The sequence below is a fragment of the Pipra filicauda genome, unplaced genomic scaffold (assembly GCF_003945595.2).
Source record: "Pipra filicauda isolate LSUMZ 115617 unplaced genomic scaffold, ASM394559v2 scaffold6_size6359152_pilon, whole genome shotgun sequence".
Classification (NCBI taxonomy): domain Eukaryota; kingdom Metazoa; phylum Chordata; class Aves; order Passeriformes; family Pipridae; genus Pipra; species Pipra filicauda.
The window spans coordinates 2,203,009-2,218,454 of record NW_024104865.1 but is presented as its reverse complement, the minus strand read 5'-3'; the positions used below and the strand labels follow the sequence as shown (position 1 = coordinate 2,218,454).

The 15,446-nt window shown below is 45.3% G+C and overlaps 1 protein-coding gene across 1 annotated transcript in view; it reads right to left on the bottom strand.

The window, feature by feature from the left end:
- Positions 1–11,638, bottom strand: part of TTC9 (tetratricopeptide repeat domain 9) — a 28,145-nt gene extending 16,507 nt beyond the window's left edge. The window contains exon 1 of the mRNA XM_027749548.2: positions 11,178–11,638. Within this exon, the coding sequence (XP_027605349.1) occupies positions 11,178–11,547 (370 nt within the window). The 5' untranslated portion in view covers positions 11,548–11,638. The remainder of the gene's footprint in view (positions 1–11,177) is intronic.
- Positions 11,639–15,446: the final 3,808 nt, after the last annotated feature.

Here is a 15,446-nt window from a genome sequence, read left to right as displayed (position 1 = left end):
GAGATGTCAAATGAGGAGGAGCATTTCCTTCATTAAATTAATTACTAATTCACATGTTTTATCCAGGTCCAGTGTAGCCCAAAGCCTTTCCCTTTTAATGATGTTTTGAAACAGAGAGAAACCTTTATGGCCTCTGTGGGAGGGGTGGAGAGGAGAACAACCGACAGAATCAAAAAGGCAAGGATGCCCAAGTCAACTGTTTTCTAAATAATTGAAGAGGGAGAGGTGTAAAACAAAGGTCTCAAACTTATTTTCCTTAAAAATGCATGAAAGAAACTTACAGAGAGGAGTGGTTTGTCAGCAACAGCGAACTAACCCTGGTTGTACCAGGCTGTCATCTGCCTGAGCTTTGACAGACCACGTAAAGGGAGTTTAAGTGCCACCCTTTCACGTAGTTGGCCCTCTAGTGTCCCTCTTCCCTGTCCTCCATTTATATCATACGAACTTTGTATCATTGACACATCAAATCTAGTTGGCCAACAGGTTTGAAAGTTACTGAGAGGGGACTGACAGGCAGACTGCAGAAAACATACATGCTTACGACTAATTTCCTTTGGAAATCAGGCTGAAAACAAATAAACTAAAGACCAGAGGGATTATTCAGTATATTATTTACTTGAAAAAGTAAGGGTTTGAACTGTGCAGGAGCATAAGCCAGAACTCTTAACGACGTCTGCTCTTTAATATAAGCTGTGGCAAAGTGCTTCAGGTAAAGATCTCAGATCACTCCCAAAGTGTTCATAAATCATGTCCGTGCAATGCATTGTTGGCAGTGGAAGAACGAGGTAGGAGTATGTGTCTGACTTGGGGTAACCTCCACCTCAAATAGAGAGGCTGTTTTCAGATACTATGAACACTGGAATCGTTATACTGAATCAGTAGAATTCTCTGTCTTGACTGTAGCTTTTTGGTTAAGTTAAGGAAGGTGAAGATACAGTATAAGAATTATATGATGGCTAAAGAGACTGAAATGGGTTCTGTTGACAAGCATATTGGTCTGCAAAGAGATCACTAGTAGAATACCTCAGAAATTAATTTCAGAATGGAGCTTGTTTAGTGTTTTATTAATAACCCTATGTAAAAGTCAGAGTGACCTACTGACTGTCAAGTTCAAAGATACTGTCAAAAGGGATGAAGATGACAGTGTGATATAAAAAGAACTATATGACCTGGTACACAGCAATAAATTCATTTGAGATGGAATTTGGAGATACAAAATTTAAGACTGTGCTGTTTGGGACTAAGAATTTTTGCTAGAATTTGTGAGGAAACAACCAAAGAGGAAAAGGATGTGAATATGCTATCGGATCACAGAATGAGTCACTTATGTGACATGGCCATGGACAGGGAAATGAAAATCTTGGAGAAGTTTATTCAAAAATTCAAACCAGTTAGCAGTGCTTCTCAAGCATGAAAATGTAATATTTGCTTTACCGTTTTTATCCTATTTAATAGGGCAGTGAGTGTTCTGATTAGTTATATGTCTAAGCCTTCTTTTCTAACCTTATTAGGTTCTTTAACTCCATGATACTTTCTGGCACTGTACTCCCAAGTTAATCAGACCTGAGGTTTAAAAATTACTTTGTATTAAACTATTAATTTAATTTACCACCCCACCCCATGAGCAAAGCTCCTAAGCTGCCTCAGTTTGAGTTCCATCACAGTTGTTAGAGAATGTAAAAAGGAGAATGAATCCATTTGCTTTGTATTTCCAGTATAGGTGAGGATCTTATGCTGCTCTGGTTTCCTTGCAACATGAACACACTACTGTGTCTTGAGGAATTAATCACTGAAAAGCATTTAAGAGGATAGTAATCTGGGATTTGAATTATCCTAGTATTAAAAATATATGGTGACTAAAGGAGTTGAGGCTTAACTTTGCACCACAGTGTTTGATGAAAGAATCACTGCTATAGGCATGGTGCAGAAATTTTGATTTGATTCCTTTTGAATCACTAGACAAGAAAAAAAGTGCCTTTGCAGAACAATAGCTAAGGTTAACTTATGGTTTTCCAGAGTACCCTAACAGACTCCTTCTCTCATTCTCTGACCTCGGATTCTGTAAGATCAACTGGGTGGGGTGATGCCTCTGTGGGCAGCTTCTGTTTGGGAGAGGCTATGGCCATTGCATGGATTTATTCTCTGAAAGTGTAGATGAAACAAAATCTTTCTGCCCTCTCCCTCTCTGGGAGCAAAACTGAAGCAGAGGAATGTGAATTCTCTCAGCTTCTTCCCTGCAACTGGTTGAAAGATCATTCTTTATATCATAAAGATGCTTTCCATTTCAGGGTGAATTTCTGGATTATATGGTGACTGCAGGGATAACACAGCACACCGGAGGTAGATGTTTGTTAGTCGCATTGGTCCAGGAATAGACAAAGGGAGCACTAAAAGTCTGATGTAAATTTTCCAGTCCCAGACACTTCCTCCCAGCGTTTAATTTGCTTCGGGGAATAAATTTCCTCTCCCATACACTACAGTGGGGAATATGCAGGGCAAGGATACCCCACTGCTTGTTTTGTATTCTCCTCTCCTTCTTCTTCAAGTAGCAGTAAACAGCTCTGCTGTCTGGAGTTAAGTTTTCAAGTTGGAAAAGGCCAAAGATAAGCAGCATGCAACCGGGCTGATCTGAAATCAGTCTTTACATTTTAAGGTAAGCCTCACAGACACATCAGATGGGTAGCGAATTTCCACCACTGCCTCGTTAGGTTCTACCAAGAGGGCCCTGAACCCTCTTGCTTTACGGAATAAGGTGACTTACAGGAAGAATAAGGTTACTTATACTCAAGGTACCTCACCTGAGTTTCATCAGGTAGGAAATGAGCTCTTTAGATGTCCCTGATGTGGCCAGGCCAAAGTAACATCAGAGGTGTGGAAAATGACAGTTGTAATCAGGGCATCAAAGGAGCTTTGGAATCAAAATTTGAGGAACATAATTTGGTGGCTCTTTGCTGGCTGACAAAGCTGTTTCTTTCCAGCAGCTCCCAGGCAACTGGATGGATGGCTGGATCAAGAGAGTTTTGCTGTCTGCCACTCTGATATGAAAGGAGATGCTGTTGCCATCGATGCAGAACAATCTACATGACAGCCCCTTAAACTGGCAGCAAGTAAATGCAGTGGGCAGTGCTCCTGCTAAAGAAAGAAAGGGAATGCTGAGCAGTGGCTATAAAGGTATTTGCTTTAGTAGGACAGAGATTTGACCTGTCAAGCATGGATGTGTTGGAGAAGGAAAAGTGCTGTAGCCTTGCAAGCAACAATCAGTGTCCTGTGTCCTGAAAAGCTTATGCAGCAATGTAAGGATGGTGTTCTCTGCCCCTAGGGACGTGTAAAGGGTTGCCTTTTTGATGGTACATGTGAGTGAACAGGACTGAGATGTCATGACAGTCAGGAGCTTGGGACACAGGACTTGTCAGGCAATTATGGTTTTATTGGCAAACATCCACAACTCTTAGAGGTGCAAACAGCATGAGATTTTTTTTTCCCCCCAAAACTCTTGTTGGGAGGTTGTTGCAGAACCATTCAGTGGTGGTGACTTACACTTGCTAAGGCTTTCCAGACAAGTATGTGCTAATCGGGTGGGCAAAGTTGTGATCATGGCTACACAAGACAAGCATGTGTTAAAATTCATGCCCCTGATTGGAAGAGTTGGTAATTTTATCAAGGTGAATGTCAAAGCATGTAAATATACAGAAAAGAGTCTCGCGCTTGCACACGTGCACACTGTTGTAGAGAGGAGCTCCTCCTGGTTATACATAAACAGGTAACCAGCACCAACTGACTGCCTTCCTGCAAGTGTTACAGCACCCACAGAGGGATGAGAGGACCTCACTGACAAAGCAGAGATGGGGGGCATCTGGGAAGGGACAAAGCTTTGTGTGGGAGAGCATAATATCTGACAAAGCTGTGTTGCAACCAGGAGAGTAAGTAACAGAATTCAAAGGGTAGAGGCATGGACTGTGTAAGCAGCCCCAACTCTTGTGCCAAGAAATAAGATGGGAGAATTTGGTACACAGGACAAAGACAAGGAGAAACAAATAGTGCCATCCAGCCTATGAGCCTCAGGGCAGTGGCGTGTCAAGAATTTTGGAAAGTGGGGAAAATGGAGTGGATTTTGAAGTAAAGATCATGACATTAGCTACTGCATATGCATAGTAACAAATGAGCTCTGGAATGTCAAGCTATGACAGCTAAAGATCATTGCTCCCAGCTGTCGCTTTTGCCATAGGTTATCAGAGAGAAAATATGACCGTACCTAATTCATTTCCAGGAACTGTCTTACTACTGTTTCTAGCAGTGTCCTAAAGTCTGAATGGCTATACTGAGACTGATTTTGCTGCTTCAGCCCATTGGAGATCCATCCATGGACTTTTAATGGATGCCATTTGCAGCTGCCTAGGCAAGTGTGTAAGAACGCTACAACCTACCAGCCTCACACAAGCGAGTCTACCTTCAGCAATTCCAGCAAAGCTTTCAGAAACTGCACTGACTCTACAGTCTTCGTGAAATGGAACAGAATAGCAACACTCCATGCCACCACAAGAAGATTTACCTGCATTCATCCATCAATGTCCTAAGCTTACTGTTTCCCATTCAAGATGCAGTTCAGAACTGAACAAAAAGAGACAGATTTCTGAGCAGCCATTACTAACAACTTTCTAGTTAATGATAGTTAATACAGACTCTTTTTCAAAGCATTTTAACCCTCTGTATTAGTCACTGGTATGGTCATCTGAGTAAGCTGAAACCAGAATTAATAAACAGTTGTCCTCCTTCTGTATCAGTTTCTCACCCATGAAGTGAGAGAAGAAAGAAGAAAATAAATAGCCAGTATTTTGTCTCAAAAGTTTATTAGGTATTTTCTCCCTTTCTTCATTTTGTTCCCTCAATTTCATAGTCCTTTGTATGTTATTTTCTGTGAGATGGCACAATACCAAGAACAAACTGGCAACATTTAGACCTCCCCTTTTATTTATTCTGTTTACTTTTACTGTTCCTTTCCTCACAGCAACTCCTTTATCATCCTAAAATCCTAATGTGAGAACTTCTGATGATTCTCCCTTCTTGGAGCATCAGTTGCAATGCTAGAAGACACTGATGAGGAACTTGGGATGTGCTGCTGAACTGATAGGCAGTTCTAGGAGAAAGGCTGGAGAAAGAGGTTTGGAGTTGGGTTAGAAATTTCTGGGCCCAAGCCCAAGTGAACAGCAAGAAGAGAAGGATGGTCCACCTGCTGAACCATGCAGAGGTGGCCCAGCTCTCAGAAAAGGTGGTAACCATGGAGCTCATGAGTGTATTTAGCAATAGACTGGGACCTAGGTTTGATTTTAACACTAGGTTTTATTGAACCAGCTGAAACATCTTCAGCACAGCACTGATGAAAACCTGTGGAGGTCTAAGACGCTGTGACTCTGCATAACTTTTGCTACAGGAAACTCTAAGACAGCATTTCAGAAGATGGAGTAAAGCTGGAAGGATGTGCTACTACAGAGCTTTGAGAAAACAGCAGTGTTCTTAAGGTGGAGAACAACAAGTACTCTTAGGTAAACAAATTAACCACTGCTCTTTTCTTGGAGAAGCTTTCTGATTTTTGATATTTCCTGCTTCATCTCCCACAGTAAACTGTAGCTAGACTTTGAGGGATCTCAGCTTAGCAAGACTGCAGCTCCTCTGGACAGTATGGCCAGGGGATCTATACCTTCTCAGTACTCTGTTTCAGGAAAATGGGGACAAGGTCAGCTGGGACAAGCTTCTCCTCGTGCAAAGGGAATTAAATGTGGTAGAAGTGGCTGCAAAAAAACAATCCACAAAGCCTCAAGTTTTGAAAAGGCTTAGGATGAACAGTTACATATACAGAGGAAAACACACCTACCTCAGTAAGAGAGATGCTGTCAGACACATATCACTTAAACCAAGTTTGGTGGCAGCTTGGTATCCTTTCTTTTCCTCCCTCCCACCCCCCTGGCATCTGGATGTATTTCCATCCCATCCTTTCACTGCACAAGAAACTCCCTGAACAGGGAGAATTTTGCTATCCTAAATACAAGGGAAAAGGTAAATACTGAGTATTTATAAAGAGTAATTAATGACAACAGCTTGAAATCCCACACTTTTCTTAAATACATGTCAGAGTTTAGGCCTGTCACTAAAAAACGACACGCAGTGATCTGTGTTTAATTCTCTGCTGCAGTTGCACCTACCTGGAGCAATAATTGCATCAGTCCTGTAAAACAAGATGTTTCCATGCATTCTGGGCTGGGCAGATATATCTAAACCAAGAGTGTCCGGAAACGCCCCCACAATAATCAGTGAAAATGCAGACCACACCCGGCTGCTCTGTTTGCTGCTGTCCCTCTTCCCACTGCATGGCATCCTTACAGAGGGTGTTTGTTGTTGATGCAGCACATTAAAAAAAAAAAAAAAATCACATCAAGCAACAATCCAAGACTGCTTTAACACCCACAGCACCATGTGTCCTGGTAGAGTCTGTACTTGCTAACGGCTATATGCTGGAATGGGCTTTTAGCAGAGACTCCTTGTGACGTGTGCTAGTGGGTGGTCAGTGGAAAGTTTTACCAGTTTTTCTCATGTTTAGTTACATTTTTACTTGGATTAAGTATTATAAGTATTTTTACGTGAATTTCTCAGTTGAACCGCTCACCAAAGTCCATGCAACTGGTGACAACTGGAAGTAGTACCTACACCCCAGGTCGAGGGCGCTTGAAGGTTCCTATGCTGATGGAAGTGCCATGTTTTGTGTGACTGTCACTGTGACCTTCGCATAGTCATATGACTGGTACCAGTGCATGTTTCTGCCAGTGTAGGAAGCCAAACCTCATTATCAAGGGTGAAGTGTATCTTGGAGGGCTACATTTTTAATACTCTGCAGGTATGTGTACCCTCTTGCCAAGACTCATAGTAAACTAAGGATACCTGAATGAGAATATAAACATGCTGCATTTGATTTACATTCACATAATTAGCAAAGCCTTACAGTACTCCCAGGAGGTCATGAATGCAGATGGATAAACTGAAGTTTAGGAAAGATTTGGTGAAGATAATACAAATGGTTAGCGCAGAGGGGAAGGATTGAAAACCAGATCCCCCTACGCCACTCATCATCCCCAGATCGCTCTCTGATTCCATTTCTCCTGCCAGGATTAGCTCTAGCATTTCTGCGTGCTTAGGAAAATCAACAAAGGTTTGCTTATCACACTGCAACATTCCCTCACCAGAAAAGCTTAAAACTATGCTTACCCTTAGCATTTTGCTGCTTTGGTATGACTGGGACTTGTTTCTCTCTGCAAAGCAGACACAGTCCTTTTGATCCTGTAAAATTTTAGGCAGCAATGGTGGAATAAAATAATCATTGTGTTGCATGGTTGCATTTGTAGTTGGCAAATGATCTCCATCTGCATGCAATACATAAAGCATTTAACTTCTACATCAAAGATGCTGCAGGAGTAGAAAGGAGACCAAGACCTGAGGTGTATTTGGCCAGTTTGTTTTTCTGCAAGCATTCTTTGTACATTCCTCCGTTTCTTAAAAGAACATAAACCACTAATTTGAGAAAACTCAGTTGAATGCACCATCACGATGAGATTGTGGTCCCCATTCTTTATTTTTCAACAGGGCTGAGAGGCAAAAAGAGGTCAAGTGACTCCCTCAAGGTCAGAGACCATCAGTGAGTCATAAAGAAAGGACTGTTTGCCTTACAAGCCTGCATTCATTCCGCAAAGCTCTGTGCTGCTGGTAGGGTTTTTCTTTGCCTACCCTAGCAATTTCTGGGAGCCTTGACCGTGCTGCTGCTCTTGCCTCTGGTGACATTCATCAGAATGACTTGTGGTAAAATGAAGGGCTATTGGCAGGCCTGCGTAAGAATGCAGCAGCACTGGATTTGGCAGATGTGGAGTCCCTTTAAGGCAAAACTCTTGGGAGCTTAAATTGAAGTCTAGCTAGTAGCTTAGTGAAAGAAACATGAGCAGCTCTGCCAATAGCAAGCAGTGAAAATCCTAGGCCGATTTAAAATAATAATTTTAAAAAGTCATGGGAATTTAAAACCCAGCAGATCTGGGATCCTTTGAAATGGGCTAAATAGTTTAGGCTGTGGGGGTGCCACACAACTCCACAACAGGGGACCTTAGAAAACACACCACATACTGTGGGGCTCTGATTAAATATGAGAGCTGGCCATGCCACCACACCTTACAATAGAATTGCCTGTTGAAGGTGCTCTGCAGAAGAAGTGGAGCTAAACAAGAGTCTCTGTGCACGTTTGTGCCGACATTTACCTTCTGCAGGAAATAACAGGCACTGATAACAGTTTAGTATTTGCCCACATGTTCCTACGCATGTAGTCGGTCAGATCAAAAAAAAACTAAACAAACAACTCCAGCCCTCATCCATAAGATCGCCCCAAATCCCCTCTGGTGTATTTGTCACCTACGTGCATATTTACCGGTAGCTCATGCTCTCCTCTTACTGTTTTGCTGCATCTAAAGAAGTAAATGTGTGTGTGTGCATCTATAGTTGTGATGCAAAGCATCTCTGACAGGTGGATGTGTGGGGGCCACATGAAAAATGACAGTGCAAAAGCAAGGTGGACTTGTCAAATGCCAAGCCTAGAGAGTAAGCGGAGGTGCTAAAAGAACTTGGTAATAAGGACAGTGAGATGACAGCTGCTAATGCTACCGGGTATACTTCAGAGCTAAGTGAAAAACTGCCTTCTCTAGAGTTAATATGTACTGCTGTTATGCTTTCTGCACTATACAGATTTATTTATTTTAGAATCAGCTCTAGACACCCAGCAGTGCTCAAAAGCAAAACTGCCCGCATCTCCTCTCCTCCCCAGGTCAAGTAACACTGACTTCAACTCTAACAGTATGTGCTGCTGCCCCTGCTAGAGCCCACTGTGTAAAGAAACTGGTGCTGTCTGCTGTATCACACTTGGAAAATAAAGTCCCACTGCTGCACCTCTTGAAGTTGTTATTAGAAAGGTATACTAATTATTGCTACATTTCTGGGGAAACTTCCACTCCCCTCTTCCCTTCACCTCAGACATGAATTCACAGATCTTCCTGCTGGAATGGGAGCTCTGGAACCAGGCTAGGAGTAACTGCAATTCCAGTTTAACTGCACATTGCCCTCTCCAACATGCAGGGCATTTCTTTAAAGCTGCTTGCAGACAGCCCAGCAGACCCACGTGAAGCTATGCATTTCCAAGACAAATGTTCTCTGCTCTGTGCATGCCATCTACTGAAAACATGTGACAACCGTCTGTGCAAAATGACAGCTTGACCCGCTGTGAGGTTATCCCAGGAAAGGCACTGCTTGTAACTCCAGGGTTAATTATACTCATCTCCTCCTGTGTTCATACTGGTTAAATTTAGGAAAAAATCTGTTCATATCTAGGTTAAAGATGGAACACGTTTCTCTCACCAGTTGCTACTGCTGACAAGATCAAATACAATCAACAAAGACAGAAATTCCTTGCAAAAACCTGAAGTGGTAAATAAACGGGCTGGACAATGACCATTACACAGGACAACTCTGTCAGCAGGAGCTGACACGTTTCTAGCAAGTGGAACTTGTGTACTCGGCAGAAAGTGCCACAGAAGCAAATTCTGTCCTTCCCTCCCGCTCCATTTACCTTCTACTTACCATGTCTCATTTGTATCTAGTAGAGATATTGCCTGTGAGCCTTTTCAAGCCCAGGAACTCACCAAGCTATATTGTTCAAAGCATTATAGGTTCTTTGTATAACCCTGCCAATCTAAATGATCCTTGCCAAATACAATGGATTTTAATAAACTCGTGAACAGAAATTTGTAGAGAGACAAAATTACAGCTGTGCAATTACGATATCGCTCTGAAATCTCACTTGCCTCTCCCTCTATGCGATTTCAATAGGCTTTTGAAGGAAGAGTATTTGGAAACATGATGAAAGGGAGTTAAAGGGAGTTAAATTGTGCTCCCCATTACATCTCAAAAGGCATGTGGAATATAAGAGACTGGCATGCATTAAGACAAGAGAGAATGCTGGCTTGGTGTTTCAAACTGTTCGCTTCATTCTGCATCTTTTTAGCACTAGAGAACAGGAAACAAAGCTAACCAACTCTGTCTAGGAAGCCAAAAACTGATGTCCTGATTTTTCCATTTTTTAGGCCCAAGGATATAAAGGGTAATGAGCAACTCTTCATCCTTCTGGAAAACAGCAGAGCTTTATTAATGTTGTTATTTTGTGCACCTTGTCCAGACTATGAATGCTCTTTTCCCTGTGCATACCTAGGCACAAGTTTTTGTTTCAGAGATGCTTTCAGGCTTGGAAAGAAAAAAAACATATGGTGCTGCAGACCAAAAATAACCTCTGATCCTGCAGGTCTTGTTTGAAGTCAACAGGCGTTCTGTTTCTGTAAGGACTTCAGAATCGGACTACAAAGTGGTTAAACCCCCCATGCGTCCCCTCCATCTTCTGCAGCACTTCTAAACAGATGGCAGGGAGCAAAGGGAGGGATGATCAAACATGTACTGACCACAGTGGTGACTGGCAGCTAGCGAAAAGCCAGGGCTGTATTTGCTTTCAGCTTTAAGTGCTAAGAGGCCAAAAAATTCTTTTTATATCTAGTAGAACTATTTGGAGCTACTGCAGTAGAGCCCAAACCCTTCCCTTTCCTTACATCAAATGTGGTAGAAGGAGTCTGTCTCTCTATAATACCGTTAATTACAGGCACCAGAACGGAGCTGTGGTTGAAGGGACTGAAGGACATCTCGGGCTGAGGGCACACAGCAGCATGCAATCTTGGCCACTTCATTGAGCCACGATTTCTGTCAGCCGGAGCGCCCCACGCACGCACCGCCGCCTTGCCACCTGTCTCCCGGGGGAGGAAGGCAAGGGATTCATCGCTGGCGGATGGAGCCGCCCGGGGGAAGAGCTGGGGGCCGCGAGCGAGCCCGAAGAGCAGGAGCGGCGCGGCCGTGCGCCCCTTCCCCAGCGCTGCCCGAGGCTCCCGGCCGTGCGCCGGCAGCACCGCTGTGCCCGGCGTGAGCGCGAACGCGAAAATGGAAGCCAGCGGGAGGGAAGGAGATGCAGCGAGCGGAGCAGCGCAGTAGCGCTGCTTTGCGGAGAGGAAGGGAGATGTGCGCGGCGCAGGTGGGGACCCCCCGCCCGCGGCCCCGCTGACCTGCCAGGCTGTTGTAGCAGTCGACCTCGATGGCCTCCACCGCCTGCCGCTGCTCCTCGCTCAGCCCCGCGGCGGCGGCGGCGGCGGGAGGGCGCTGCCCGGCCGGCTCCTGGCTCAGCAGCAGCAGCAGCGCCTTCAGCTCCAGCAGGGCGCGGTGGTACTTGCCGATGGCCTCCCGGAATTTCTTGTCCTTGTAGCACTGCGCCCCTTCGGTCTTGAAATCCAGCGCCCGCCCGATGAGCTCGCCCGGCTCCGCGCAGCCCGCCGCCGCCGCCGCCCGCGGCTGGGCACCCCCGGCGGAGCCGTGCCCATCGCCCGCCCCGCGGCCGCCGGCGTTCAGCTTCCCCGCCGCCGGGCTCGCCCTCTCCATGGCCGCGGCGCCGTCCGGCTCCCGCGCCGCCCTACGCGGGCGATGCCGCGGCGCCCGCCGCCGCGCTCCCGGCCTTACCCCCGCGCCGCTCCCCGGCTCCGCCACTCGCTCCCATCCTCCGGCGGCCGCCGCTCCTCCTCCCTCGCCCCGCCGCCCGCGGGGCGCCCGCCTCCGCCCGCCCCCGCCACCAGCCGCTCGCCGCGGGCACCGTCGCCCCCCGCACCGCTGCGACCCCCGCCCGTCGCAGCGCGGGTCGGCGGGGGCGAGCCCGGGGCGTGGGGATGCGCCGGCCCCGCTCCCCGCTCTCCACGCTGGCCCGGCAAGGGGCGTACGGCCCGGCCCCGCAGCTCCGCGAACTGGCCGACTCCACAGACCCCCCGCCCAGCCTCCTGCTCTCCCTGAGACTTGGCTCTCCCCAGACCCCACAGCCGAGTCCCTTCTGCACCCTGTGCCTTGCCTGCCTGTACCTGAGGGTCTCGCCTCCCTGTCTGCGGGATGGGATCCCACCTCTTCCTTCCTTCTCACCCCCGGTTCCTCATCTCTCTTGCCTCTCCCAGATCCCACTAGTGGCCATCCACCACCGACATCTGCTCATGGTCCCTCAAGGTGTTTTGGTGTGTGTACTCCATGTCACCAGGCAAACAAGTGCCAGGCAGTGAAACCTCCTGTGTCCTCCGCATCAGTGCAGCAAAAGCCAAGTCCCAGTAACTGCCCTGGCACCAGCCACTCGGGGACTTTGATTTTCCTGAAGCGGATTTCCCCATGTGTTGCTGAAAACAGGTCAATGCTCACGGAGGCCTGGAACATCTCCTAGTTTGGGGGGTACCAGTGGGGAGTGGCTCTCCTCCTGTAAACAAACAGCAGAACTGTGCTCAGCACCAGGCATTGCTTTGTTAGGCCAAACACCATGTCTTCATCGAATATTAGAGCAGTTTGATGTAATTGGATGCCAAGATATTTTGTAGGTCATATCTTGTGCTTAAAAATTAAAGACTGGATGAAAACACAGTGAGATTTTTTTTTCTCAGTAACATAGGGGGAGGCACCTTTTCATTACTCATGCTACTCTTACATGGTAAAGAGCTGTGGTGCAATGTGTTCAAGCTTCTCTCTGCAACTAGGATGACATTTTAAAATGGAGACTTGAGTTTCTCTTTGATTATGTCCAGCCTACTGTGATGGCACATGGTGTTGCAGTGCTGGGTAAACTGGGATAGCTGTGTAGCACAGCTCCATGTAAAGGTACTACTGCAGGTCTGAGACTGATGCCTGGATAATTCATTTTTAGCAGGGCAAATAAATTGCTTACCCATTATTACCTATTATTATTATTACCAATGCTTTATGCATTGGTCCCTGCTGCTAGGTTTTTGGACCTTATTGAGGTTGTGGTGACAGTATGGGACAGACATACATCTACTCACTTAAATCCAAAAATCAGAGCCTCAAGGAGAAGCAAATGGCATCATACTCAGTGTGATAGATGTACAATGTTGTAAATACTTGCATGAGAGAAATTTGAGTTAGAATATTCAGCAATGATAACATGATTTCAAGTGCTTTCATTTCCAGGTGCCTTACTAGACATCCTCAAGAAATCTTACTTATGAAAATGGATGCTCAGTATTTTCACGTACCTCAAGCCAAGAATGAGATAAATTACTTACAAATCTTGCTCAAAGTGCATCTGATCTAAAATCAGGAAATCCTGGGGGAATGGGTATGGTGGTGGTGGATATTAGTCACAGTAGCTAGAGTGGAATTTGTGTGTGGAACCTAAATATTAAGGAAGGAAAATTCCTGTTGGGACATTTTTTAGTCTGTCTGCTAGTCATATTGCACAAGGTAAGTAATTTCAGAGGTTTCATTGTACCATTATTGATTGCTGCTCGGGAGAATTCACAAGGACAATGTACATCTCTTGAGCTGGAACGCTGACTTTGCCAGAGGAAAGGGGATTGCCACAGAGGATTAATTACTCAGATCTGAGCAGCTGCAGAAGCTATCGAAGAAGGGACTGTTTTCTTGGAGGGCAGTGTAGCAAAGTGACATTGGGAGTTAATGTTGCTTCCCTCTTTCAGTGTTTGTCTGAGCCCGTAGATATACATGGTATAGGGGGCACTGAGACATAAGTGACGTTTCCTACTCTTCCCCCTCCTCTGCTTAAGGAATTTTTGAGATGTCTTCCTCCAGTTACTTCCGTCAACAGCAGAAGTCTGAAACAAGCTGTGAAAACTGGATGTTTTCTTACAGAAGAGTCTGTCAGTGGCCACTGCCAATATGGGTGTAGGTGTGGTCAGAAATGGTCACAAAATATTGGCAAAACTGGGTGCTCCTCACATTATGAACTATACTGAATATACCAAAGTGTGACTTAGTCCCGAATGTTGCCTAAGCACCCAAATGAGTTTTCCATCTTGTAGTTCTTCAAGAAATGTCCAAGCTCTCTTCCTGATATTGCTGATGCATATGAAGAGAAATGCCACAACTATGTAAATCCAAAACAGGCCATAACAGAAGTGTATGAATGATTGCTGTTTGTTGGCCAACTTAGACTTTTTGTTGATAGCAAACAGTATCCCTCACCTGAGAGCTGGATCTCTCAGCCAGAGAACTTGAAGATTCCATAAGATGTGTAGGATGACTGGTAAAGATCAATTTAGCCCATCAGTTCCTTCCTTCAGGAGCTGAGTTAAGTACTGTGTTGGCTATGCTAAAATATTTAGGAAACATCACACCAGTCATATGGTCACCCCATTGACTCTTCATGTAAGGGACCTTTTTTATTTGTTTCTCTTTCAAAGGGAACATAGTACTTAGGGAAAAACATGAGAAGCTATCACCTTTCTGAGTCAGACAAGATTTGTACTTGAGAGATACCTCACATTTCATTTAACATATGACGTGATATTCAGGTCTAGATTTCAGCTGCCTGGGGCCCACTAGACTCACCATACAAGCTTGCCACTGGTCAACACCTCTAGTGATATCCAGCTTGAAAACAAGACAGGAACCTGAAAGCATCAGAAAAAATAAGTTTATATATCATATCGATACACTGAACTGTGAAATAAGGCATACGTACATTCAGAGAAAATTAGGCCAGTTTGCAGCCATTATCTGTATGCCATGAGATGAGGTCATGGTATTAGTCAGTATTAGCTGTTGTGCCTGACTTCTGTCCAACTGTGAGGGGGGTTTGTCCATAGAAGCAGAATGTGCTTATCTGTCTCATACTGTAATAGATGGGGTGTGCCTGTCTGTCTGGATGTCCCCAGGTGCTGTGAGTGTCTAAAACTGCCTGGATGTTCCTGTCTTTCCTCCTCCACACTGAGATTTCCTTAACATGTTCTGAAAGCATACACTTGCATTGCTCAATTATTATTAATAGTAGTATTATGCAGTGGTCACATGCTTCATAGGGATATTTCAGGATCTGTGACTCATTGAACCATAACTTCCTGTTCACAGGTTACCTGAAGAAAATTGTCTTTGTGGAGTCATGTTCGTGGTTGGGAGATGTGTTCTTAGGTGAAATGGTAAATATTGAGAAAATACTGGATCTCACATAGCTGTGAGCTCTTCCAGCCTTCCTGTAGCTGCAATTGTTTCTGCCTGCCCATAGGACGATTAATTTACAGACATATGGGACAGATTCCCTGCATTTCAGGATACTGCTATAAGGACACTGCTATAATGACACTGGAAAGGCTTCTTGGACAGCTGAGGAGGCTGGGCACTTGGTGCCCAGCCAAGTGTGGAGGCTTGGTGGCACCACAAGGTGGAGGCTTGCCCCACCACTTGGGCTCTGGTGGGGCATTGGAGGGCTGGAGAAACTTTCCTATGAAGATTGGGTGAGAGATTGCGATTGTTCAGTCTGGAGAAAAGAAGGCTCTGGA